The sequence below is a fragment of the Pholcus phalangioides genome, unplaced genomic scaffold (assembly GCF_987345545.1).
Source record: "Pholcus phalangioides strain wild (caught in Gottingen) unplaced genomic scaffold, Ppha-v1.0 ptg000011l_1, whole genome shotgun sequence".
Lineage (NCBI taxonomy): Eukaryota > Metazoa > Arthropoda > Arachnida > Araneae > Pholcidae > Pholcus > Pholcus phalangioides.
The window spans coordinates 13705142-13732563 of NW_028301604.1; the positions used below are offsets into that span (position 1 = coordinate 13705142).

The 27422-nt window shown below is 35.4% G+C and overlaps 2 protein-coding genes across 3 annotated transcripts in view; one reads left to right on the forward strand and one right to left on the reverse strand.

Annotated features, from left to right (window-relative positions):
* The window catches only part of LOC149080084 (zinc finger TRAF-type-containing protein 1 homolog), a 39520-nt gene extending 30232 nt beyond the window's left edge, over window positions 1–9288 (forward strand). Inside the window, exon 6 of the mRNA XM_089239060.1 lies at window positions 8396–9288. Within this exon, the coding sequence (XP_089095186.1) occupies window positions 8396–8509 (114 nt within the window). The 3' untranslated portion in view covers window positions 8510–9288. The remainder of the gene's footprint in view (window positions 1–8395) is intronic.
* The window catches only part of LOC149080085 (uncharacterized), a 32470-nt gene extending 5048 nt beyond the window's left edge, over window positions 1–27422 (reverse strand). The window contains exons 1-7 of one of the 2 annotated variants that reach the window (XM_089239058.1): window positions 26269–27422; window positions 13051–13152; window positions 12579–12646; window positions 11797–11859; window positions 5416–5546; window positions 4698–4749; window positions 2102–2170 (exon numbers count right to left, since the gene is read on the reverse strand). In XM_089239058.1, coding sequence (XP_089095184.1) covers window positions 2102–2170; window positions 4698–4749; window positions 5416–5546; window positions 11797–11859; window positions 12579–12646; window positions 13051–13152; window positions 26269–27163 — 1380 coding nt within the window. In that variant the 5' untranslated portion in view covers window positions 27164–27422. Of the gene's footprint in view, window positions 1–2061; window positions 2171–4697; window positions 4750–5415; window positions 5547–11796; window positions 11860–12578; window positions 12647–13050; window positions 13153–26268 lie in introns of both variants that reach the window. The other variant, XM_089239059.1, reaches the window with a different exon arrangement.

A 27422-nucleotide genomic window follows, 5' to 3' on the forward strand; every position in this document is an offset into this window, starting at 1 on the left:
CAATTCATTTGCTTTTCCATGCAAGGACTAATGCATTTTGCTTCTTACAAGCCACAGTCGACTTTGTTGAAAATTTGTTTCTTAATTGCAGCTGGCAAGTATTTACAATTTGGCATTACTGTACTAGTTAAATTGACCTTTACTTTTGAAGTTCATTGGCAAGTGGGATACTTGTAAAGTATCTATCAGTATACAAATGATAGCCCTCTGCATTTGGAATGTTGTCCAGAAGTTTTTTAACTAGGGTCAATGGAATTCGAGAGCTAACCGAAAGTTCTGGTTTCTCTAAACCCCCAGTTGTCAAACTTCCATAATAGGGCAAAATCAAGTATACATATCCGGTTTCCCCAGCAGCTAATACGTAAATTTTTATGCCCCATTCAGTCAATTTTTGGATTATATGATATAAACACAATTTTTCCCTTGAACTTGACGATTGATTCATAAACACAAATATGCTTACCAAGTATAAAATGTTCCAAAACTTATAGTCGATATATTGCAAAAAGTTGTTTGCCTTTCCAATCTGGGTTCTCAAAGATGTATTAGAGCATATATTAGAGCATTAGATGTTATTAGCATTGTCTTGTAGATGTAACATCCAGAAAATTTGACGGAATCTGTCTCTTCTGAATACCTCCGAATAGAAAGGAATTCTGCTGTTGCTCCTAGTTCTCCAATATTCCGATCTGCTTGCAAGTGGCATTGTTCCTATATTTATAGAATTACACTGATGAAGGCCAAAAATTCTTCATGTGTAACATCCATCCACGAATGCCAAATAGACTTGTTGGCCAACTGTTTCTCACGTGTCTTCATTTGTGCATATTCATTAGTCGTTTTTACTATTTGATCTATCAATATATTGGTGAAATATAATCTGGTGAAGTGAATATCAGTGAATTACAAATATATACATAAGTCCAATGATCTTGTTATATTTTGAGATATTTGTGGTCCTACGATTCACGGAGAAGTTTTGAACGTGAAACTAAAAGGCAAATCGTCTTTTTCTGTTATGTCCTCCCATCCATCACTTTTACTTGTCCTCTATTTGTTCTAAATGTTCATCACCTTCACTATTCTCCATGTCACTGTCAATTCTTAGTAAATTCCATGTCTTAGGAGGAACTATGTAATCATCACTACTGTCACTTTCATTGTCACGTACTGAATCATACATTGAATTGTTCATATTTTCATTATATACTTCCAATCCATCATCACTACTCTCATTATCTTGAGAATCATTCCTAAACCCCTCCATTTTGGGAATTACACTGTTTATTCCTTTAAATTTTGAACACAAATTTTATGATATATACAGTACTTTTTGATCATAAAATAACGTGTGACGTGGAGAATGGTTGCTTTTTACTGATTTCAATGTTTCTCGAGAGCTCATTCGAAACTGACTGCCCGGAAATCTCTCCCCTCCAAAGAGGTCAACAAACATTGATATCTGTAAGTTGACCCAAACATTTGCATATGGCATCGGGTGGATAGTTTTCTTTCATTATCGCTAGCCTCCAGTGATGGTAACTCTTTCAGCAAAATTTCCCTTTTGACTTAAATTTTCCCAACGCATTCCAAAATATGTGCAGCCATCTAGTGGCGAAAATACATAATCAAGTATTTTACAATAAAAAAGTATTGCACTGCATTAATTTCTTTATTTTTTTCAAAAAATTCTTTTGTTTGACGAACTCTCAAAATTTCCCACTTGGACAAATTTTCCCAAGAATATGGGAAATTTCCCATGAGTTGCCATCACTGCTAGCCTTGTTCGCTGTGCTGCTCGCTAGGCAATCATGAATGACGTAATGGCGGCACAGACTTCTAAGTCAACTTGCGAATGCTGCCACTGTGGCACCATCGACCGCAAAGGGTAAGGCATATCACCAGAAAGCTTTATTTGGATCGAAAAAGTTTGCTAAAAAATATTTAAGATGACTTCCGTTTAAATACTTTGAAACACTCAAACAATCTTCAAAAGTTCATAAAGTGCTTTTGATATATGAAGAAGTAAGCAAATTTTTTAATAATGAATTTGAAACAAACATTTTTGAAAAAGTTTTCCTGATAAGTACTTCCATATTACCTCACATATATAGCAATCAATATGAAAATCTTTGTCCATAGAAACTACTCTTACAGTTTCATCTGTACCCTAAAATTATAATGAAATTAAATTAAACAAAAGACATTCATAAATTTCTTATCTGAAAGATAGAGTATGACAATATAAATACGATAATTATTAGTTGATTTCTACCATATAAAAACTCAGCAGAAAATTTAAAAAAAAATACAATAGAACCTCCATAATGAGCAGTCCACGTTAGTGGACACCTCCTGTTTACTCTTTCTGGCATGGCGTCCCCCACCTGTTTGCATTATTTTCTATGGGTTTTAGAAAAATGTCTGTCCTTTAAATGTTTAATGGATACTTTTGAAATGTGTGAAAATAGCCCCCCCCCCAATGTATTTCCCTATATATTAATAGACACTCCCTGTTAGTGGACAAAAAACTTTGGTTAAATGGCATCAGTTATCAAGAGGTTCGACTGTAACGCCAAAAAAACATTGTGAAAAGGCCACCATAACGAAAGATAAACTTTTTAAACAAGTAAAATCAAACAGTAACATTCTGCAAATTTTTCTTTAACATACTTACCAAGGTGTTGGTGTGCTGAGCTCCTCTGTCAGAGGACTTGTTGTCACAGCATACTTCCGAGTTAGGAAAGACACTGACTAATTGGATATTGAACTCTCAACATCTCTGAACATCCTTGGGCAAAGTAGGCAGGTATCTTATCAACCTAGGCTACTGCACCCCACCATATAAAGATTTAAATTCCATACTGTTATTTAACTCCTTAACATCGAGCAACATACTCTGAACGTCAGGCCCAGACTTCACAGTGGCGGCCAACTACAATCTTATAATTTTTTTTTGCCCATTATATTATTTCATTATTTTTTTTTTTTTTTGATCGAGTCTGTGAGTGCTGGGGGGGGGGCGCCCTCGGGAGAATCTCAGGATTTCCGGAATTCAAAAGTTGGCACGTCTGTGTATGGAGTTTCAGGAATCTGATAAATATCAACATTTCTAAAAACCACCATCACAGGATATAAAAGCTGAAATCTCATCACATCATATGATAATTCAAAGACTATTTATAATAAGATTTGATAGAATTTTTTATATTTAACAAAGTATAGCTAAATACAGTTAAATCTTGATTAGTGTAATGTTCAGCATCCACATAAAACTATGAGTTAGGATTTAGTTTCATTTATTAAACCAACCCTATAACATTAAAGGTTCTGCAGCTACATGAAAACTTCAACTCAAAAAGATATTTAACTTATCAAAAATTAAATAAATAATGTGATCCTCACATATTCCCAAGCAATCTATGATCTGTCTAGGGAATTTGTTAGTGTTAAATGTTTTTGGACATCCATTCCTGAGCTGGGATTCAAACCCAGACCTGCACAGTCAGGGGCTAGCTCCCTAACCACTCAGAGCCAACCAGTCTGACTATATTGTGTCAGTAATGTTTGCAAATCAAAAATGACTATTGTGAGCGCAATTTAATTTTGATAGGCCACATAAAATTCCAGAGATTAAATGAGAATTCAATTCTCGTATATAAATTCGTATTAAAATGAAAAGAACCTATAATTAAGTAGCACATCTAATACTGCAATAAACATTGTAGCCCGTTGGCCACCAAGCTCATTTTGTACGAAATGACAGTTTCTATTAAATTTATTTTATAAGGGCAAAAAAAATGAAAAAGTAAGAAAACACTGATATATGTATATCAATAGTTTCTTGACTGGACATTTATGATTTATTGTAATAGATTTGTAGCAGTATCAACACTTGCCAGTGCTTTACTCTCCATTCTATGATATTGCCTGACAAAAAATTTCAAATGCTGAACAAGTTAGAGGGGCTGAATAGCCATTGTACAGAATGTAATACCAGATGCTGGAAAAGCCCAGAAATCAATAAGAAACTAATCATAAAAGTTGAAATAGATTGCATTGAAATTAAATTTGTTTGATAATCATAAAGGGTGCGGTTGCCCAGGTCGATAAAATACTTGCCTAAAGTACCAAAGGATGTTTAGAGGTGTCACGAGTTCGATACCCGGTTCGACCCCTTGTCAGAAAACTTTCCTGACACAGAGGTACAACTGAAACGGCGACATGACCGCAGAAAAAATTGCTACCGCAGGGAGTCTCCCATCAAGGGGTTAGCGCACCAACCTCTCGACGAGTATAAAAAAACAAGTCTGCCGTTCAGAATCTGCAATAAATTGTAGGTCCCGGCCCCAAAGCAGAATATTTAGCACTGTTCTGCGACAAGCCCTTCTGACTGGAAATGTTCTGCAATAAAAACTCCCATACATGTAATAGTGTTTTTTTGCTCTTTTTCTTAAATTCTTCCAAATTGTTCTGCAGCAGCGCTAATTGTTCTGCGACGTATGTCGCAGATTTTGGCACATTCTGCTTTGGGGGGTCCCGGTCTAATTAGCCCTGGTGTGCAGGAAATTACTGTGGTGCGACAAAAATGATCAATGATAATCATAAAAAAACAAGAACTTTCGGAGACGACCCATTTTTTCTTTAAGTAGTGAAGTATGGTAATAGTAATGGAACTAAATATAAGCAATAAATACCTCCACAGGTGTTATGGGATTTCCACATGCTACACATTTTGGAGCATAAATCCTAAAACAAGCAAATAATTTCAATAATTATTTCAGTAATAGTCATGACAAAAGTGTTTTTGACTTTCTATAAACATTTTAATTTAAATGTCCCAAAAACATGATTTAAAGTGTAATCTATAGTTAAAACAAATTAAAAAGCAATAAAACAACTATTCCCCAAACTGGTTTTAAAATTGAAATTTTGGATGATTGTTATATATATATATATATATATATATATTGTTTTTTTAAGTAAAGAAGCAATATTGCTGCTGTACTCCATCCTTCCTGTTCATCTCATCTGGATATTTGTGACTTTTCAATATGTGCTGGAATAGTTCAAAGTATCTGGATTTTTTACTTCATAAGAAATTCAAGAAAGTTCAGACGCTGCATGGAACACCCTGTCAAATGCCATTTATCTGAAGGCATTCAATCAGTGGCAAAATCACTGAAAGCAGTGTATTCAGTCCCAAAGAGATTACTTTATTGTATAATGTACATTCCAACCCTTTGATCTCACCTTGGATATTAAAAGCTGCAGCCAAATGTAAATTATGTTTAATAATTAGCAACATTAGCTGTTACTCTGTGCCAAATAATTTTTCTACCTACCAAGAACTAAACATATTTATGGCTACTTCTATTACTAAATGAGATAAGTTAGTAATTCATGCTGTCTTACTTGTGATAGTCTTCTACACAATAAACTTTGTTGTCCATATCAACAGTAAATTTTACACCATCTAAACACTCGTTACAGACATTGCATCTGAAACAACCAGGATGATACGACTGTCCCATGGCTTGTAGTATCTACAGAATCAATAATATGTATATAATTACTTGAACAGTTTAAAATTTTTTCAATCACTGTAAAGGTTCTATACCAGAGATTACTCAGGTCCTTTGGACGCAAATTACTAGCTAACGTTGATTCTAGAGGCAGCTTACAATTGGAAAAAAGTATCCAAATAATGTGTAAATCTCAGATATATCATTCATATTGTAAGAGGTTGCACAGTTATTAAAGTAAAAAAAATTAACTTTAACGTATAAAATGTCTTTGCAAAGATATTTATATTAGAAAAGGATATCATTGCGTTGTGAGAAGAGTTTAACATCAGATTAAAGACAATTCCAAATAAGATTTGAAAGAATATTTTTGTATAGAGATTTATCATTATAGCAAACTTTCACTCTATATAGAAACAAATATAATTATCAATGAATGAATTGCTACAGTTATACCTAGTTTTATGTGAAACTACCATAAATATCGTGCGTTGCCCAGGAAAAGTGATAAATTTACAAAGTATGACAGTTATTGTGTTTACCAGCATATCTGAACATCTTTCACCAGTAAGATTAATAAAATAATGGTCACAGACTCAAGTAAATTGCGAGATAGTGGTGAGCTACTTGATGTTATTGTTTACCAAAGGCAATCTCATGTATGAAGCAAGTCCCTGCTATTTTGTCTTGTTACGTACAGTTCTTTTATAGCAAACCTCTGGAAATAAATAAAATTTGTGGCCCCTTACCATATCATAATAAGATGATATCAGCAAATCCAATATAGCAAACCAAATTTTTGGTCTCTTGAAGTTTGGTTATATAACTGTGTTTGACAATTTTCACCAAAAAATTGTCTCTTACTTTTAATGTGAATATAGCCAAATATGCTAATATCTTTCCAATTTATACCTTCAATAAATCTATATTATGATCATTTTCTAAGAATCAACAGAAAAAAACGTTCAGCAACTGATTGAAATATAAGGGTCGTGATCAATGGGTTGCCTACTGTTGTTATAGTGTAATGCTCTTCTTCTCGTTTCACTTCACTAGTTAATATGGGGGGGGGGGGAATGTAGTGGAGGAAAGATCTAAACACAGCAAGGCCATGCTGGTAATTGACTAGAATTTTTTACATGATTAACATTAGATTAAACTACATAGATTAATTATTAGATTAGGCTACATAGTTAAGCAGAAGTAATAGTGATCTTTTTCAACTCTCGACAATGTACCATATATACTCGTGTATAAGCCGACCCCCCTCACTTCAGGACCACCAAAACCGCAATAAATTGAAAACCCGTGTATAAGCCGACCCAAAAAAATCTGTGCATTTCAGAGAAAAAAAATTCTTATATTTTCATGCAAAATGAATAGCTTGCGGAAATTTACAATAGAAAATGATTCAAACTTTTTAATCCGTTTCTTCTGAGTCTCCAAGCTCATCGTAATCCATCAAATCATAAGGGGTGCGGCATCTTCGTTTTTATCTTCATCTGGGCTGTCTATCTCATCGCCAGTGTCACTTTCAAACAGAATATCATCTTTAGTTCCGTCCATTGCATTGTTGATGTAAAACTTTTTGAAGGATCGGATGATAATTTTGGTGGAAACAGAATTCCATGCCTCATCGCATGTACCCATTGGCACACTAGGCCAACGTCAGGTTTCTTCATACAAAGCTCATGTGTAAACGAGTCCATGGTTTGCTTGGAATCTCCCATGGATGTACAGGAGCTTTTGGAGGGAAATAATGAGTCTGTTGACAGAACTGCAACGCTTTATGAAATGGTCGTTGTCATCACTTCCTTGCTGCTATACATAGGAACGAGTGAGCGCTTTCATGCTCTCTATTCCTGGATGACAAAGATGCAAGGCATGCAACACACAGAATCTCCCGGAGACTGGTATGACCATGCAGTTGCCCCACAAAAGACAATTTCTATGGACAGACAATTCATTCTTTTTTGAAAAAAAATTCTGAAATTTAAAATCTGATTTTTCATTTGGCCAACCCCTTAGAACCCAATTGAGTACTCTTGATAGTACTGGAAGCATAGGCGGAGATAGACCTGGAAGTCTGGGGACACGGCCATTATTGCTGGGGGGGCACGATGATGATGTCAATTCATATATACATTAGATCAGTCGACTCCACCTTTGACGCTGGGTGGGGGGGCATTGCCCCCCACACCCCGTATCTCCGCCCATGATGTAAAGTCATTTTAGATATTTCTTTAGCATGTAAAGGAGGGTCTAATTCCTCAGTGAAAAGGACTTCAGAGGGGGAACACTAAGAGATTTCTGATTTCTCAGGGTAATCTAACTAAGGGAATCTGCATTTTGAATTTTTTTTCCTGGCCTATGAATACGAGAAGTCATATTGCATTCAATAAAATGTACCACTGTAGCATATGAGGCGATATAATATCTCTGGTAGGCAGGAGCGAATCTAGAACTCACTGTTGGGAGGGGTGATTTTTTCCCACACTGTAGATAGGGTGACCATATGTCCCACATTTTCCACAGTAGTCATGGTTTCCTCTGTCCCAACTTTTTTTGAAAAAAAAATGTATGGTTTTTCCTTTTTCTTTAGTCGAAGTTTTCTTGAATTTGTTATTTAATCAAAAACATTGATACAAGTAATTTTCAACGGATTTATTAAATGCAATATTATCATATTCACATTTTGCTTGCCATAGATCCTCACCTGCTGGTAGGTTTATCCTTTGTGAAAATCCCTAATAGAGGTTTATGATCTGTAATTATAGAAAACTGACATCCATATAAAAAAAGTGAAATTTTTTAACTCAAAAAATAATGCCCAATGCTTCATTAGCAATCAGCATATTTTCTCTCTCTAGGTGAGAATGTTCAAGAAGCGAAGGCAATGGGAGCTTCATGACCATCAGGAAAAACGTGATTCAGTATGTCCCAACACCAAATGGAGAGGCATCACATACCAAGGTGACGAGTAGTTTCTCATCAAAAGAGACGAGCACATCCTCTGATATCAGAAGTTTTAAGGATTGAAAAGCATCATAGGAGTCGACCATTTAGGATTTGAAAAAATTTCCTCGATAAACCTATCTTTGAAAAGCTTATTTAAAGCATCTTCAATTTTGGGTTGCATTGCTAAAGGCACATTACAAGATTTAAAGAAAATGGGCGGAAAATCTGAATTGAGAGGTAAAGAAACTGGAGGGCCTGTGTAGATGCCTAGACCTTCCTCAAGAATATCTTTGTACTTGAAAAGTACTTAATCAATTAATCTCCCTTTTATCTCATTTATGCCATCGAAACAAATACAAGGCATGTTTTTTTTAGTAAGTACCGCTTTGAAATTCTGCCACTGCAGTCAGCATTCCACACACGTGCGCTGTGTACCTACATCTGCTGGCAAACCACAGACGCCATTAAGGAAGCATTCGACCATGTTTAAGTTTGTTTGTGAGTATTTAAAATGCCTCCAACTGTGAAATATGCACTGTGATTCGTTTTCTTAGTGCTAAAGGCATGAAAGCAGCTGAAATTCATTGCGAGATCAGTGAAGTGTATGGAAGAAACATTACGAGTGATGGAATGGTACGGAAATGGGTTAGAGTTTTTAAAGATAGCCGCACAAATGTTCATGTGTAACATTACCCATAGACCCCCGGCAGAAAACAGTCCTATTCTAGCCATTTTTATATACAAGTTGTCTTACTTTTTATATTCGAGTGCACGGTTGATTAAATTACTCTATTTTCTTCGTTCATAATTTGGAAAAATGTTCGATCCTGATCCCGTCGCCATTTTGAATTATTATTGTTGCCAATTTCAGTAGAAGTTTCTAAGTCTTTAAAGACTTTTATGAGGATGGGGTTCAAAAGCTGGTTGTACAATACAATAAATGCCTTAATATTGGTGGAAATTATGTTGAGAAGTAGATTAAGGTACAGGGCTTTCATGTAAAAAAAATTATTAAGGAAAGTTTTGTTTTGTTTTCAACTTGTTTTCTTTTTATTTCAAAACGGTACTTCCTTAAAAAAATACGCTATGTACATAGCGGGTTAAACCACAAAAATCCCATATTAGTGCAATGAAATTTTGAAACTAGCAATTGAAGTTTCCCCCGGCGAAAACTATACTCAACTTCAACCTCACATTTTTCGATGAAGGAAATACAATTTTTTTTGAAAATCTCTCAACCTTATGGTTGTTTTACGAAGTATGGGTCTTTTGGATTTCAGAAAAAGGTTCTTAAAGGTATGATTTTAAATAATGGAATAACAACTTCCCGAATCATACCCCGATTTGTAATTTTTTACCCTCAACATTAATGGATATATTTTGCTTAAAAGGAGAATTACAGTTTTTTAATGAGTTCGCATACTCCCCCTGAACTTCGACTTCATTAGTATGACGTGACCCCCCCCCCCGTTTTGATTTTTTCGGCACTTTTTTATGTGACCTTTAATGCCACAGGAATGACATACCGCTGTTCGGAATTGACAATCTGATCGATTATGATTGCTGCAACCGAAACAAACCAGTTTTTCCGATTTTTCTTTCAAACCCCCGGTCCCTATTCCCAGATGAATTTTTTTTTAATTAATTTTTCTCTTTGCGATTGGGTCTGACATGATCGACACAATCGGCAGCCTCGGATAAATTCTGAAAATGCATATGCCCAGACTGAAAAGCTGCGGTTTTGGCCACATCTGCACAGTTTCTAAAGTCAATTTATACTTGGCTAAGAGTTTTTTTTAACATCGATGTGTGTGTCCTTTGTGACAGACAAATTAGTCCCCTCAAGTGTTTGGGGGGGGGGACATCCCCAAAATTACACTCCTCTGTAAGTTTATGCAGTTCAGTAACATAAGCATTAACATTTTAATGTTTACTCTCAACTCATTTATGAAATGTTAAAATTTCAGATGATTTCGGACAAAAATAATTTTGGAGCTAGCTTAAAATTTCATCAAAAGAGACATCCGAGATCTTTCTCAGAGAAACTAAGATCTGAATAATGCCCAAGGTGTTAATGCCACAAATAGCAAACAGAGTGGCATGCTTCTTACCCAGATCATCTACGTAATTTGCCTCAAGAAAAAATTTTAGTTTCTCAGCATAAAGTTTGAAAGAATTTGGATCGGAAATGTCAAATTTCTGAATCGATCCGACATCAGCCATTTCAAGGGAATGGGAAACAAAATTTACAGAAATTCTAAAAAAAATAAATTTTGGCATAAACACAATTTGGAAAAATTAGTAAAACTAAAAATAAAGTATATAATATAATTACCTAAATATATTCCAAAAAAATAATAGAGATCCATTCTAAATGCATACCAGCGTCCGAAACATTCCAGGAAAGCACAGCCAAAATGCATCAAAATTGTCAGTTCAACATCAAAACTTCGGCGATCTGAACATTGCAAACTAAATCACGAATTCCATTCACTTGAACGATTGTAGATCAACAAACCACATTTGGATGAGAAGACATCGATGATCACAAAGTTGAGCGAAAATCTGCATTTTCAACCGATGGTGTGAACGAAAGTTTTTCCATGTTGTAGAAATTCTGTTGATTCGATAACATTTACGTCACCACAAATGTAGTGGGGGAAAGATCAAAACACAGCACAAGACCATGCTGGTAACTCACTAGAATTTATTACATGATTAACATTAGAATAAAATGATAACAAGTGTATAGGCTACATAGCTAAGCAGAAGTAATAGCGATCACATTCTTGACTTGCAACAATATGTATACTTCAGGTGGGTATGGCACTAGCCACACATGCTCATTTTTGATATGCAAATTGGTTAGGAGTGTTGCCAGATCACAACAGGGGCCATACCATTACTAAACTTTTATGCCAGGCTCCAGCTGGCATAAGATAAGGTTAGATAAGGCTGGCACCACCCTTGAAATACCTCACCCCCTTTCATATGACCCCTGCTTTTGGAGAGAGATTCCATTTGCATAAAATGTCTTTTACATAACCCAGTCCAAAAGAATTGCAGAAAATTTGTTTCCTTCCTGCATGAAGCTGTTCTCTCAGCTGTGGTTCTGTTTTCAAGATGGGTTTTCTTTCCCACCAAGTGAGAGAAAACATCTTTCTTTAAGCACCGTAATGAATAGTGAAACAATAAGCTAGACCACTTTTTTACAAGTTCAATGTAAAAAAAAATTTTGAGGATTGGTTGAAAATTAATATTACATTTATGATGTATTCTTTTAATATATCAATGAAAACAAATTCTTACATACCATTTCCATAATTAAATGCCCACATGCAGCACATTTTTCTGCAGTCTGCTGAAAGCCAGAATACTAAATGAACAGAAATAATAAAATTTTAACATATGAAATGGCCTTTAAAATGTAAATATTAAGGAATATGGAATTTTATAGTAAGTATTCAAACAAATGGGAACTGATATAAAAATTGATCATTATTTTAATAGCTATGTGTCTTTGAAAATAGTTCAAATATTAAAATAATTAGAAAATGTTAAAATTAAAAAAATGAAATCGTCTGTTGAAAATATTTCATTAAAATATTTTTTGCAGGTCAGAGCGCACGTTTTGCTCGCCCATCTAGTGAGCAAAAATCTGTGAAATATAGGGAAAAATTCACTTTTTGGAAAACAAGTAATATCTTCAAAAACTTAAGATTCCAATAAAACTTGGAAAATAAATCTCATTAACTAGCCTTATAAACTAGGAATAAATGAATTACTACATTATATTTCTTCAACTTAGGATGTAGCCTACATTTAATTTTGAGCGAGACTGTCCCAATTTCTGATCTCAAATTAGTGATTTTTTTGTCTGGCATGATTCCAGTTTGCAAATGATTTGAGACTGATGCTCGAAATATAACTTCTTAATAAGTCATGGAGTGGCTGTATAGGCCTACCAATATTTCATCTGTTTCCGGGTATAGGTCTCGAGAGAAATTTTTGAAAATTATGACAAGAAAAAAAAAGAATTTCAACAGAAATGTCATTGGAAATGTTTTTGTTTAAATCAAAAAAAATTATACTCACTAAATAGTCTTCTTCACAATACACCTTGTTTTGAACATTATAAAAAGCTTTGCCTTTCAAAGGACGGCCTGAAAAGAACACAAACTAAATGATTCATCAATGAAAAATTTTACGACTCAAGAATCTAGACACGATATATAGCCTACTTTAAGAAACACTGCTTTAGCTCATGTTTGCATTCATGTATTTTGAAAAATCATCTGAAATTCCAATTCGAGCTTCTATGCAAATCCAAGATATATTTAAATCTAACATTATATTTTCTCTGTGTGACTTCACTCTTATGGGTATAGGAATCCCACTTATCTGTCTATAACTTATTTTTAGTTTTCAAAAGATGTATCAGTTTTTTTTAATGCTCGAAACATAGCCTATGAGTTCAAAAATAATTAGAATTTCTGAGATGAAAATATGTTTTATAAATGCAAAATTGTGAATGGTCAACTAATCAATATTAAACAATTATTCTTACCACAAGAACAACAAATGAAACAAGATGTGTGGTATAAATTTCCCATTGCTTGACATGCTTGGCCAGCTCCTGTCACTTTTTCAGCACAAGCTAGACATGTGCCTATATAAGCATAGATAATATTTATCTAAACATATTCTTCAGAACATCAAAATAATGTATAATACACGTATTTATTCAAAATTAATAAAATTTTCAAATTAAAAAGTCAATTTTTTAGAGTATTTAACTATTAATCCATATGAAAAAGGAAAAAACATTTGAAACACTAAATATGCATGTATAAAAGAAGTAGGCCTATGTTAATTTTTCTTTGTTTCCTTCTGTTTTCTTTTTTAGCGTTTTGTATTTAGTCGTACACTGTGTCTTCGTATTTTCGTCTGATTGTGTATGAATGAAAAATAAATATGTATATATCTAATAAAACCCATAATAACATTATACTGTCAAATCCTGCTATAGCAAATTGAACTTCACCAAACCTCAGATAAAACAAACTTCTCAGTTCTGCTAGATTTGCTCTATACTTGTAATATTATTTTATAAGTGTAGCTATAACAAACATTTGACATTTACAAATGTAACAAGCTTTGTAAATGTCTGACTGAAAGTTGATATATTTTTATAAATTTGTTCCAGTCTTACAACTGAAAGGTAATTTATTTAACTGAGCACAAATGAAACCAAATTTTTTTTCAAGGAAGGGGATTAATGAAGCAGCATGAAGTTCATTTTTGTTTAGTTTGATGGATTTTTTTTTTCATTCGGTTACATGTCAGCTGAAGTTGGTTTTCCAAGGTGCAAATATTGGCTTTATCTCCTTTTTCCTCCACACCGGAGTGAGCAGTAGACTCACATCATTAAAATTACTCTCATCGAAATATACACCACTTTGCCAGAGTGTTTCTGATTTAGGGTGCACCTCTTAAAACTATACCATTTACAACATACCTTTACCTACATACACTGAATAAGTTACACCAAATCACGTCTCCTCCTCCTAAACATAATTCTGACACATGAGCCCAAATGTTAAATTATTTATTGTTGCAACACTCAACATACCATTCTTTGGTTTCTTTCTACACAAAGAATCTGATCCAAGCTCTCCATGAGCATAGCCAAAGGTCCATGCACTTTTTTTATAGGGTCGTTTTTGTGAAAATGTTTCTTATTTTTGTGAAAAAAGTCATTAATTTTGTGGGAAGCAAAATAACCTAGTTAATTTATCACAAAAGAAATGAAACACCAAATTTATGGTTTCATTAATTTTTAATTCGTTTTTCAGATCCATATTTTTATGAAGGGTCCATTTTTCAGATCAGGAATTTTGTGAAGTGTCTGGAAATCGGACTCAAATTTTGGCTGGAAATACCCCTGATAACTAAAAGTGTTAAATGGAAGAAGGCAATGGTGCTCCCACAATGAAACTTATGGTTTGTTCTTTCTAATTTACTCTTTTGCAAAAAAAAAAATGAAGCACCCCTAAAAAATAATCTGATCTCAAAATTTCACATACAGATTCTTTCACATCAAGTTTGCAGATGATTAAATTTTCACAGCCAATAAGTGTTAACTTTGTACATAGCGAGTGTTTCTACTGCACAACTGGAATCTCATAAACCAGGCCCCAAAGCAGAATGTTTTGCATTGTTCTGAAACAAACCCTCAGCTGACTGAAAATGTTCTGCAGTAAAAATTTACATATACATAATAGCGTTTTCTACACTTTTCTTAAAATTCTTCCAGATTGTTCTGCAACATACGTCACATTTTGGCATATTCTGCTTTGGGGAAACCAGGTAATAATTGCAAACAGTTTATCTTTTCTCTCATTGTTAGCAATGAATTTCCTCGATGACAGAACAATAATTCTTTTACGACGTTGCCAAGGACCTATCCCCAACTGGATGACTTCAAACGAGGCCACATCATCAGGATGTATGAAGTTGATTGGTGATATTGAGCAATAGGCCACCACCTACACTCTTCAGACACAGCTGTGCAAAGGTACTGGTAGCAATATTTGCTGCAAGGAACTCAACAGCAGAATCATGGGCTGACATACGCCCCCCCCCCTCACCCCAGCATCAAAGGTGCAGTCAACCGACTGATCTAATGTATATGTGTATATATAAACTGACATCATCGTGCCCGTCCCATCCCCCCCAGACTTTCAAGTCTATGTCTGCCTATGGGCAGAATGAACGCTCTGAAAGCCTTCTTGTGAAAAGTTTGTTCACAATGTTCAATAGTTTTCTTGTTCTGCGAGACAGACTTTAAGAAGCCAATAATTTGTTGTTGAATTTTTAATAACTTCAATTTTTTAATATTCATACGTATAAAAATTTTGTAAAATGTAAATATTGGGAGGATTCAAAAAATATTGGGAGGGGTCCATGGGCAAGATACAAGTTTACGCCCATGCTGAAAGCCTATACTGCACCTCTGGGGACTTAATTAGAAATGATTTCATAAGCAGGATGTCTTGATAACAGATAAACCCAATTTATTATAATGGCAGGAACTTTAAAAACTGACATTTTAAGTGGGATTATTTCAAAGCCAATGGACTTTATACCCCAACTGTATAGCTCAACTGTAGGAATAAAAATAACATCTTTTAAATTAAAAAAATAAATTTCAGAATTTTTTTTAAATTAAAATTTTAGCAATTGGGTTAACAATTTTTTTGCGGCAGGGGGGGGGGGGGTTGTTTATGGCTTCGTTTTCCCCTTTTCATTTTAGCACGTCCCCTGAACAAGCCGCGCCCCGCAGGTTGAGAATCACGGGTCATGACCTATAGACCTAGAATAACCCTCGACCTAGCCTTTGAGAACCATGTTTACAACAGGTCCATCACCACGAAATATATTTTTAGCAACCATAAATGATATGCAAATATCAACTTACTTTCCATCATGGTCGCATTGCTTGTAAGCATGGGGACATCTAAGTACGTTTCACTTTAACATTTAAAACAAAAATCTGAAGAGCATTCAAATCACATACTCTTAGATGCTATTAGGAACATCATATCTTCAAATTAACTAGAAATACCATGCAACTACGCCACCCGAAAAGATGTAAACATAAACAAGCTAGAAACCATAGCCAACCACAGGATGTTTTTCCGGAAAAGGAAAAAAATATTTCAATTATCCTTCAAAAATTTTCCATTATGCCATCAAGTCAATCGGCATTTTAATTATTTATCAGTTTAATGTTAATTTTGATTCATTTAAAAGAGTATTAAAATGAACATGCCATTGTTTATATTATTCAAACAATTATATTATACGTTGCACGTGCGAGGATGGACTGCTGCAAATGTGTGACGGGGGGGGGGGGAGCGCGTGTAATGAGAAAAATGTCAATTGTTATTTTAAGAAAGTAAAAGTTTATTTATGAACTTTATTCATAAAACTGATAAAATATTCTCAAATTAAAAGGAAAGATATTTTATCGACTTTTCGTTATATCCTGACCATATTTTCACGAGAAAATGCGGTATCATAAATATGGGACATCAACTAATAAATATCGCATATTGCACGGAAAAAAAATTTAGTCCGACAAACATTTGACATGAATATTGTATTTAAATTCATAGTAAAATCATGGTGATTTATAAGTTGAGAAAATATTATCTTAATTCTTGTTTTCGGGATTATTTTTTTCTAATTCTGGACGGCTAAGTTAAGGAAAAATATATTACGTTAATATCCTTATAAAATACTATTTATAGGGTCATCCTCCTCCTAATTATACCACTACTATGCCAGCAGCATATTTCGCAAATGCACCGCTATTCCGCGATTACACGATTTTTTTTCGTATTTTTTTCCACACAGCCAATCACGTTGCTTCAGCCTCTACGATAATTTGCGTAACTCTACGATATCATCATTTCGTATCTGATCGCGGAACAGTGGTGCAAATAAGGTAGACATTTCCAGATGTTCCGCGAGGCATTTCAAATGTGCAATCGCACCATTTTCAATAAAAACGATTTTATTTTTTAAACCAACAAATTTATGCATTGAAAGCAAACTTAAATATTCAAACAGTTAAAGGAGGATAACGACTTCAAATTTCTGAAAATGTGATAGAAAATCCTTGTAAATTTTAGTAAAAAATTTCTCCAATTAAATCAATGCATTTTTCGATAGTAAATCGACTAAAAATAAACTGATAAATTATAGTATGAAAAAATATATCGTGCATGTTAATAATCGCAAACAACTATAAAATATTTAAACATATATTTAAATATCAGAACTTCAGAAGAGTAAAGCATGCTAAAAGGAATTACATTTTTTAGAGAATTATTATTGGTCTTGATAATTTTTTCTACATATTTTTTGTTATAATATTTAATTGATTTATTATGTACCAAAGTTTTAAGATTCGGCAAAATAAAATTCATTATAAATTCGGTACAAACTAAAATATTCGAACAGCTAAAGGCGCAGATCACGAAAATCTTTTCAAATTTTGGTAAAATATTTTGATCCAATTTACCAATGCATTTTTCGATAGCAAATCGACTAAAAATAAACAGAAAAATTATTGTATAAATATATATATATATTATGCACGTTAATTAGTCGTAAACAGCTATAAAATATTTAAAAATTGGAACTTAGGAAAAGAAAAGACACTAAAAGACAACTATACGTTTTTTTATAACATTATTGGTCTTAATTTCTTCTGCATGCTTTTGTTATAATATTTAACTAATTTACAGTACTTGTATTTTAAGAGTCCGTAAAATATATTGTAAAATGTATTGCATCAGCAAAAAGAATAAAAATGTTTAAATCATTTTCGGACGAGGACTTAAAAAATAACTTTCGCGAACTGGATTCGAACCTTCGTCTTCAGGTTCGCTGTCCGATACACTATCACCTACACTAACTCGGCTGACGAAAAAGGTCCTAAAACTGTCACCAAAAGCATATACTTTTAGTGAAATTTTTTTTTTCGAAATTTAATACCACTCATCACTCGCTATCATCAACCATGTGTGGAATTTTAATCCTTCCCTTACGCGAATTAAAATAAAGAATGTTTGTTTGGCATAACAGCGTGTTAATATTTTAGAATACATTCGAGTGATTACATAAGGAAGCCACCTTGTGACCGAAAGCACAACAGATCTTACGATATTAAAGTATTGGGAATTATCGTAAACCAAAAAGAGACGTGATTGGCTGAAATCGTGTAATCGCGGAAAGCGGTGCATTTGCGAAATTAGCATACCGGCAATGTACTACTGTAGTATCATTGTTTCATATTATACTGCTGCCGGTAGCGGTAGCAGTAGGGAAACATCCGCTGAACAAGCCGATCCCGGTCTTTTTTTTTCATCGAGAGAGAGATCTACCTGAAATATTACACTTTAATAGACACAAGTGCAGCCTACACTGGCGCACGCAAAGGGGGAAGGGTTTAGGGCTCTAACCCCCGAGCCGAGATTATAGTGTTATTTTGCAGCAAAAAACGTTACCTCCCCTCAAAGAAGAAATTTTAATCACCACCCCCCCCCCCCACCCCGAGAAGATACTGCGTACGCCTATAAGCCCTATTGTGTAGTCTTTACATCAGCAGTTCCCAACCTTTCTTAATTCCCGCACACCCTTGGATAATACTTTTTTATCTGTTAGAAAATTCTGGTTTTTTTTTCTGTAATTGATTACATTAACTATCAATAATTAATTTCTATGAATTATTTTACTGATTGTTTAATGTCTTTTCAGCTATGGCTAATTTTTAATTTTGGCTTCATTTTTTTGAAAATTAATTCAAAACAGAAACTAAAAAAACTTACTATTTTTCAACATTTCTTTTAGATTTACAAAAAAAGATTCACTAACTGACTTCACTGATTCCAGCCGCAACAACTAACTTTAAATTATTTGTGTGCGTAAGCACAACTTTATTTCTTTGACACTTGATTGAATTTTTTCATGGCATCTGTCGCTAACCCGGAATTTCGGAAAAGGACGTATAAAAATTTGGTTTTTTTCCCCCCTTTCTTTTTTTTCTTCTTTTCAGTCCATCACGATCGCGCGACCTTGAAAAAGTGGTTTTACTACTTTGTATACTATATTGTATTGATATACAAGCGGGTTGTTGACGATACAGGGTGGGCAAAAAGTCCGTAGAAACTTTAAATCATAAAAACCGGAAAAATAACCGAAATAAAAAACTGCAGATTTAGCACCGCTAAGTCACGGGAATTTTTTTAAGACGGGAGGAAACAAAAAACAGCCGATAGGTGACGCTGAGGTACACAAGTCAAAGAAAAGATACGCAAATAACGAACAGAATGTCTCGAAATCGTTTATTACAGCAATATGTGTTCAACATGACCACCACCACCACCACAACTGATAACACATTGCAGGCGAGTCACAAATCCAGCAACGGCAGAGTGCAGCAAATTCACTCACACGGTTTACAACGGTGGATTAGGAGCGCAAGTTCTTACAACCATCTCATTTGCATATTTCCACCGAAGTCGCTCGTACCAGCGCCCCCTAGTGGCTATTTTTGAGGGTTTTTTCCCCCGTCTTAACAAATTTCCCGTGACCAAGCGATGCTAAACCTGCAAACCATTTTATTATTTTTAATAAAATTAAATAAAAAAAAATGAAATTTAAATTATAAGTTTCTACGGACTTTTTGCCCACCCTGTATTTAGCTGCTTCCCTTAATGAGGCGCCGTGTCCAGAACTTTCAAATTTTGAAAAATCGTAAAGGATCTGGAACGCCTGTTCAAAGTGTAAAACGTTTTCCGAGAGATCGTTCAGAAAAAAAGAAAACTAAAAACTCTACCTTAAATAACCAGTTTTGTCATCTAGCTATGTGGTAGTCACCGTTTCGCACCGCGAAAATCACTGGTAGCAGAATCGGCTTTTGGAGGGGCAGAAGGATTTCTTCCACAGAAATTGTGGGTCGCTCAAAAAGAATTTCGAGTTAACATAGTATAATACTATATATTTTCCCCAATATTTTAATTTTCTTGGGGCGGGGGGCGATTTTGCTCCATTTAGAAAGTAACTAGTTGCAGCCCTAGACAGATGGCACCACCTACTGAACACGAAACACGCTGAATGTTGGGCACACAAACACATTTGAGTTTCACCAACACAAATCTGACATAGCTCCCATATTCAGGTGTGAAAATATTTGGCAGTTAAATGGCGGCAGATCAGAGTGGTGGACCATCAGGAAGGGGAAATAAAGTCATTCTACCAGGAAATCGCATCAGAAGTATTTATATGAATAGAGAATCGGAAGATAAGTGTCTGAGATAGAGAGAGGATCTCATTTGCTTTAAATTTAATCAGAAGATATTATTGAAAGAGCTAAGATTTTTTTTAAAAAAAATGGAAAATCAATCACACACACAGAAGGGAATTAATAAATCAATCTATTAGTATATATAAATGTGCGCCTCTAACTTTTATAATTACAGTGGATCCTGCTTATAACGTTTTTCAAAAAATTCATATAAAAAACGTTGTAAGCAGGAAAATACTTTAAACAGGAAATCTTAATGAGAATTATTTAGAGTTGGGACGCCGAAAATAAGTTGTTGTTGTACTAAATGGAAAAATGTTCTGAATTGGAACGTTATAAGCGGGATGGACTTTATATTTGTTTTAGATTTATTACATGTGCTAAATTCTACATGTTCAATTCTCAGAGGCTTTTCCTACTAGTAGACAATAAAAGTAAATGAACCTTTGGATAGAACATGTTTTTAGAAATGAATTATTTATTTGATTCACAGAGATACTTTCTTCTCCTACCCAGAACATGGCCCACTGCTCTGTCTCAACGAAGAGATATAAGCAGGTAATCAAAGACCTGGGGCATGCTGGAAAAAATTCATAGATATACCAGTGAATTATGGGGGAAGGGGGATACTTCAAGATAATTTTTTTCGAGAGGCACTCACTTTCACTCCAAAGGGACCCAGATTTTTTGAATACCCAGGTAAATTAGAGTACAGTGACATCTCTGACACCCATTGCTGGGGTGGTGTACCAGATAGTTCAATTTCCGTTAAAACTGCAGTCGGCTCTCGGTATTCGCGGTCTCTTTCCTAGTTTTTCTGGAAAACACTGTTGAGGTAATAATTCCCGTATCGGAACAAAATAAGTTGTACGTGTTAAATAAACGTTTAAAAAATCCTCCTAAAAGTTTTTCTGGAGCTTCTGAAAATATTTATACAAGACTGTTGTTTAAAGGTGTCTAAAAGTGAAAAACTTGCAAGAAAAATTCGAAAATTGACAAAGGAAAGCTTCATTGCTGCGGTTTCCCGTTAGAACGGCATCTCAATGAATCTAGTCAAATATATATATCAAAAAAAATAAGAACGTAAAATTCACTCCTCAGCCGTTGCTGTAGCTATAACTGCTATTATAGCCCTAGATCCACGTGTCTCTCATGCATGGCGCCTACAAGGGCGGGGCTGACAGGGCCCAGGACAATTACTATCATTTTTTTGTTTTTTCATGCTATAAATTCACTGTGAAATTCACTTGCCCGTGAAAAGTTTGTCTTGGGGGCCCGTCAAAGTCCTGCTCCAGGATGTGGGAAAAGTGTGACCAACTGAAAAGTGTGATCATTCGCCTATCACGTGATCACGGTCTTCTTTTTCATCTTCGACAACCACCACACATCTTTGACTGGAGTTATCAGTGCAGTCTCTCCATGTTCGCTTCTGGCTGCAGCTGGTCGCGTAATTAAAGCCGGATCCACACGAGCAGAACTCCGCAGATTCTGCCGGTTTTGAGGTGTGACTAGCACAGCGCGGGCGATTTAAATAGTCGATTTTGTGTAGACACACCTCAAATCAGAATTTTGCGCTGCAGAATTCTGCAGGTGTGGAACTGGCTTAAGAGGGCGGCGTTCCTTTCCATATGATGTTGTTTTCTCTTCTTCTTCAATTATGCAAGTCCTTATGCCTGAGGGCTATCCCCTGTCTGTTGTTTGGCATTTCATAACGATGAAAGAACAACGGGCAGGTGTTGCTTTAGCTGGTGGGGGACCAGGGGCGTAGCCAGAAATTTCGTTCGGGGGGGGGGGACCACTTTCATTTCGGGGGAGGGGACCAAAGTGACAGAACAATGGATTTGGCCATCTTTTTCCCTTTTTTCGGTCATTTTCTCACATTTCGAGGGGGGGACCAGACCCCCAAGTCCCCCCCCCCCCTGGCTACGCCCTTGTGGGGGACCATGATCTAGGAAAAACATCGTTATGGACGGCTATCTCCTCAAAAATAAGTGAAATGTCTATGATGCGTTCTGGCTTCCTTACAGATTGCTTTATTTAATTCTGCCACATCATGAGTTTTTTTCTTTTTGCCCATCTTAATAAATTCACTTAAACAGGTTTCATTTGAACACACCTATTACATTCGAATTGGCTGTAGATTCGCTCCAAGATTTTGTTATAGAGTTTAAATAAAGGTTTAAGCCTTTTTCTTTGCGTAACTTGGCGATCTTATTGAAGAACTTTGATGATTTTCGGCAGTTTTAGCAACAATGGGTGATATTTGTGGTAGCAACCGGCGATATCCAATGAATTGACTACTCCAATGTCCCATAACTGTTTTAATAAAATATGATCACAGAGATGATCACTGGCCTGGCTGTCTCATGCCTAAGGCTTGTATTACACTAAAAATTTGATAAAAGATCTTTTATAAAATAACCTATAGGCCTCTTGGTTGAATTTGTTCGAATGGAACCGGTACGCTTATTGGTTGCATTTTTCCAGTTCTATCAAAGAGCTTTACAAAACTTTTATAGTGTAATCCCGGCCTAAGAGGAAGATCCTGAATGCCACAAGGTACATCATGCTACCTGAATGGTTCTCAAAGTGTGCATCGCGGTTCCTAGGGGCGTCACCAACCATTGTCAGGGGCGTCGTGGTGAGCTGTCGATATTAGTATGTGCCGGTTTGGTGCTTTGAGGATTATAGTTCTTTTTCTTTGTTAGACCATTGTTGGGAGCCTCAGAGAGACATTGACCAGAACAAGGGAGCCATGGGTCAATGCTGTCTCCAGGCTCGGGGCCTCACAAAAATTAGATTTTGAAATTTTTGAGAATTTGACTGATAGGGCCTCAGAAAAATCGCGTGGCCCGGGGGCACATTATGATCTTAAGATGACCCTGTGCCAGGTGACAAAAGTTTGATAACCACCATTTGACTGCATTACTAAAGTTGTTATCCAATGCTCTTACTTAAACAGTGACAAAACAACATACTTGGTTAGTCGGGGCAACCATGGCTCCCACATCCTGGAGAAGGGGCCCCAGACCAGACTTTTTATGGGCCCTTTATAGTGAATTTATGGTGTGAAAAAACAAAAAAATGACGAGAATCATCCCGGCCCCAGGTCTGGATCCCTGTCATTCCCCACCTCCCCATGTGGAGGGTCATGGGGGCAACCACACATTTTAACGCCTGTGTAATGTTGAAGGAGCGTTTAAACAGTGAAATTCAATTGCTCCCTCAGTCCCTGCACCCAGGGGGGCACTAGACCTGCCTGTCTAGCTCTGTCTCCAAGAAACTGAATTTTCGAATACATTTTTACAAAAGATAAAAAATAATAAGGAAAAGACCTATGTAATCAACCATAAACAAGCTATTTTTAACATAAATACTAACTCTGTTTGCCGGAGGTAAAGGGCTTCCCAGCATGACCCAACCCACATGGGTAAAGTGCTTTTATTCCGGAAGGGACAGAGCCCAGGTCTTGTCTGGTCTGACAGAGGTAAAAGGTGCTATGTCCATTTTTGTCAACATTGAGATAGGGCTATCAATTGCAGTAATTTCATTACACTACACATAGGTATAGGTATTTCAATAAATAACAAGAGATATTCATTCTATAAAACAAGTGAGGTCCATAGAAAGACATACTGAAAATGAGAAAAGCTTTAAATGGCTCTTCCCTTTTGTCCACAGGTGGATTTAATGGTGAGTGCACCCTGGGACCAAACTTCTAAAGTGCCCCGAAAAACCCCAACTTTAACTCTTTACACCTTTTTTCTAATTTAAGGGGCCCAGTATTTTCTTCTGTGCCTGGGGACTCGAGCAGCCTTAATTCATCCCTGCTTTTATGACATGGTGCCCTTTACCTCTGGCGCATACAGAATTATATTTCAACAAAAATATTCCTCAAGAAAAGAACTAAGAAAAATGTCAGCTGTATGCAAAAAAAAACAAACATGTACAATGCAAAACATAGAATACCTAGCTAAGGAAGATCAATTATCAACTACAGAGTATTTCAAGAATGCTAACAAAAGTAGTACCAAAATCTACACTAATGAAACAAATTAAATATTCAAATGTCCAAGAAATTCATTCAGGAAATTCTCAAAAATTTATGTGTTAAAAAACCTAAGGAACTTTTGAATACAGGGTGCCATAGTCAAAAATTTCGTTTGAAAAATGTGTGTGTGTTATTTTACGAGAGGGGAAGCCAAACTAATAGTACAGTAAACTTAGTTATGTGATTCTGTTTGCATCAGTCATTTTCTTAGATTTTAGCCCCTCTCATTACGGTTTTGCCTGAATATGAAGACAAATAATTCGACTGTTCAAGTAACTACCATATTTACATTAATTAAATTTTTTTGTTCTCTTTTTTTTTATCACATGAGCAGAAACAATTAAGAGCACTCAGAGCCACAACACATACTTAGAGAGCCACTGCATTAATGCCTTAGTGCTTTTAACTGAAATACATAAGTTTTTCCATCCACCGTTTGATGAGATTTAATATTGAGTTTTCACATATATGTTAGAAAAATAGAAGGTTAATTTTCCATAAGCGTGGTGACTTGTTTTTTGCACCAAGCAATCTGCCGCAAAAGTGGCCAATTCAAGATGGCCAACAAAGAACACATACAATTGCACAAAAAATTCAATTTATTACATGAAATGAATCTAATATGCGGTAGTGTGTGACATGGGCATGCCCCCTCCACCCCCAGCGTCAAAGATGGAGTCGACTGATCTAATGTATATATGAATTGACATCATCATCGTGCCCCCCAGCAATAATGACCGTGCCCCCAGACCTTTAAGTTTCACGTCTATCTCCGCCTATGGCGTGCAATAATCAAAATATGCAGGAAAAGCGGCAAACTATGATGAAATTATACAAAAAAATTTGAGTTAACAAAATATGAGGTTAATTAATGTATGAAGGGAATCAAGATGGGAAGGGAATCAACATGATATATATTTCATACAGGGTTGCCAAAACTAGCAAACACTGTATTAGCCCATCAAGGTTGCCAATTTTGGTGTGAAAAAACAGTTGCCACGTTGGCGCTGATCACGCTTATGAAAATTAACCAAATAGAAAACCTATCTCTTTAATAAATGCTTTTGCTGGTAAGAATATTTCAGTTCAGGTTTAATAAGAATTTTGTTTTCATATATCTTATGTAAATACAAATTGGGTGATAATTTGTCAAATTATCATTTAGCATTTCGTTTTGTCTAATTAGTCTCATTAGTCTAATTTTTTTTGACCAACTATTCCTAAAATTTGCCGTCCTGGGCTATAATCTGCTTAGCACCCCCTACTTTAAATATGTCAGCATTTTTCTTGAAGCTACCAGTTTGGATGAGGTGATAACATCATGATAACAGCATTTATAACTAACTTGGCTATTGAGTGTGAGCTTCAAGCAATGATTTTGGGTTAGCAATAGGTCAGTGTATTATGTGTGAATTAATTACATGTATTAATACATATTCTTACAATTGTAAGAGTGACTGCTGCAGAATACAAGATAAAAATATATGCAGTAAAAGTCTGATATAACGAGTAGGCTATTGCTTTTATAACAAGAATCTCACAATTACGAGTGAGTTGTACTGTCAACCAGGTGTGAATCCAGGGAAAGGGGGTGATCACCCCTCCAGAAAACCAAATAACATGGGGAAAAATTGGTCTGTTCCATAAAATAGGGGGAATGATCCACCAAACTTACAAAATAAGTCTCCCCTTCCAACACATGGCCCTAAATCTGTGTCTGATGTCAACAAGCTAATATCGAAGATATTTATTGCTTTAACAAGACTATCATCAGGACATTTTCCCCCACTATTTAAGCTCTTATCATAACAAACTTTTACAGTATTATTTAAAAAAAATTCTAAATATGATCATACCAAAGCTTTCTGATTCATCTTTGCTATCTAGTTCATTTTCAATCTCTTGCATGAGAGCTACAACTTTTTTTTCAGCTTCACTCAGTTGACTCAAATCTCCGTAATTGAACAGAGACTCTCCTTCTTTTTCCTCAGTATCTTTAAAATCTTTAGAAACTTCAGATGTGGATTCTTTAACGACATCTTCAGCATAGCCTTTGCACTTATCATAAAATGTTTCCGGAAACGACATGCTTGATGTTGATTCCTCAGCGCGAATGGAACTATCACATTTTTTCATATTCTCTAATGTTTGGGATACACATTCATGATCAAATGGTTTTCCTTGATCTGTTGATGGAAGAAATGCTTTGTCTCTGGAATGAATTTGATCTTGAGATCCACGAGAGTGTACATTGCGAGAAGTATCACTAATATTAGCATATATAGGACATTCAACACGAGAAACAACTGAGCATGATACAGGGGAATGTGAATGGAGATTGTGTAAACGCCTATTTATGGCACTTCCATCAGATGCAATTTTTAAATCATTCATGTTTTCATAAACTTCACTTAACATTTTGTCATCACTTACGCCTGTATAGTTACCAAGTAAATGTTCATGAGTGATTAAAGAGGATGAACCCAAATCTGATTTCTTGATAGTTTGCTTGTTGCTAAACCGCTGACTTTGGGATGTACAATTAGCATCGGTTGGATTGTACTGTAACATGGTGGATTGTACATCATGTGTTGTGTTTACTAACTTATTTTCGTTTCTCTGTTTTGGCAAAATTCGTCCATAAGCAGTATCGGAGGTTGGTTGTGAAGAAATATTTTGAGGATGAATGAACATATCATTACTTGGAATAAGATTAGAATATAAAGGCTCAGATTCCGAACTTTTAGACATATCTGCACTTCTTAAAATTTCACTAGATCAGTTGCGTAAATGATGCTTCACCGCTGTGTCGAAATTTACAGCCGTTTGTCAGATTTCGGCAGGATTATACAGGGCTTCAAATACCCGGCTATCCCCTGAGCGTTTTAAGCCGGATGTTGGTGTGTTTTGTTTACATTATAAGAAATTACATTATAGTAAATTATTTCAAAAAAACTGTCCATTCGAGGCAATTCAAAACCTTTTACCCCCGAATAACGTGAATGGTGTT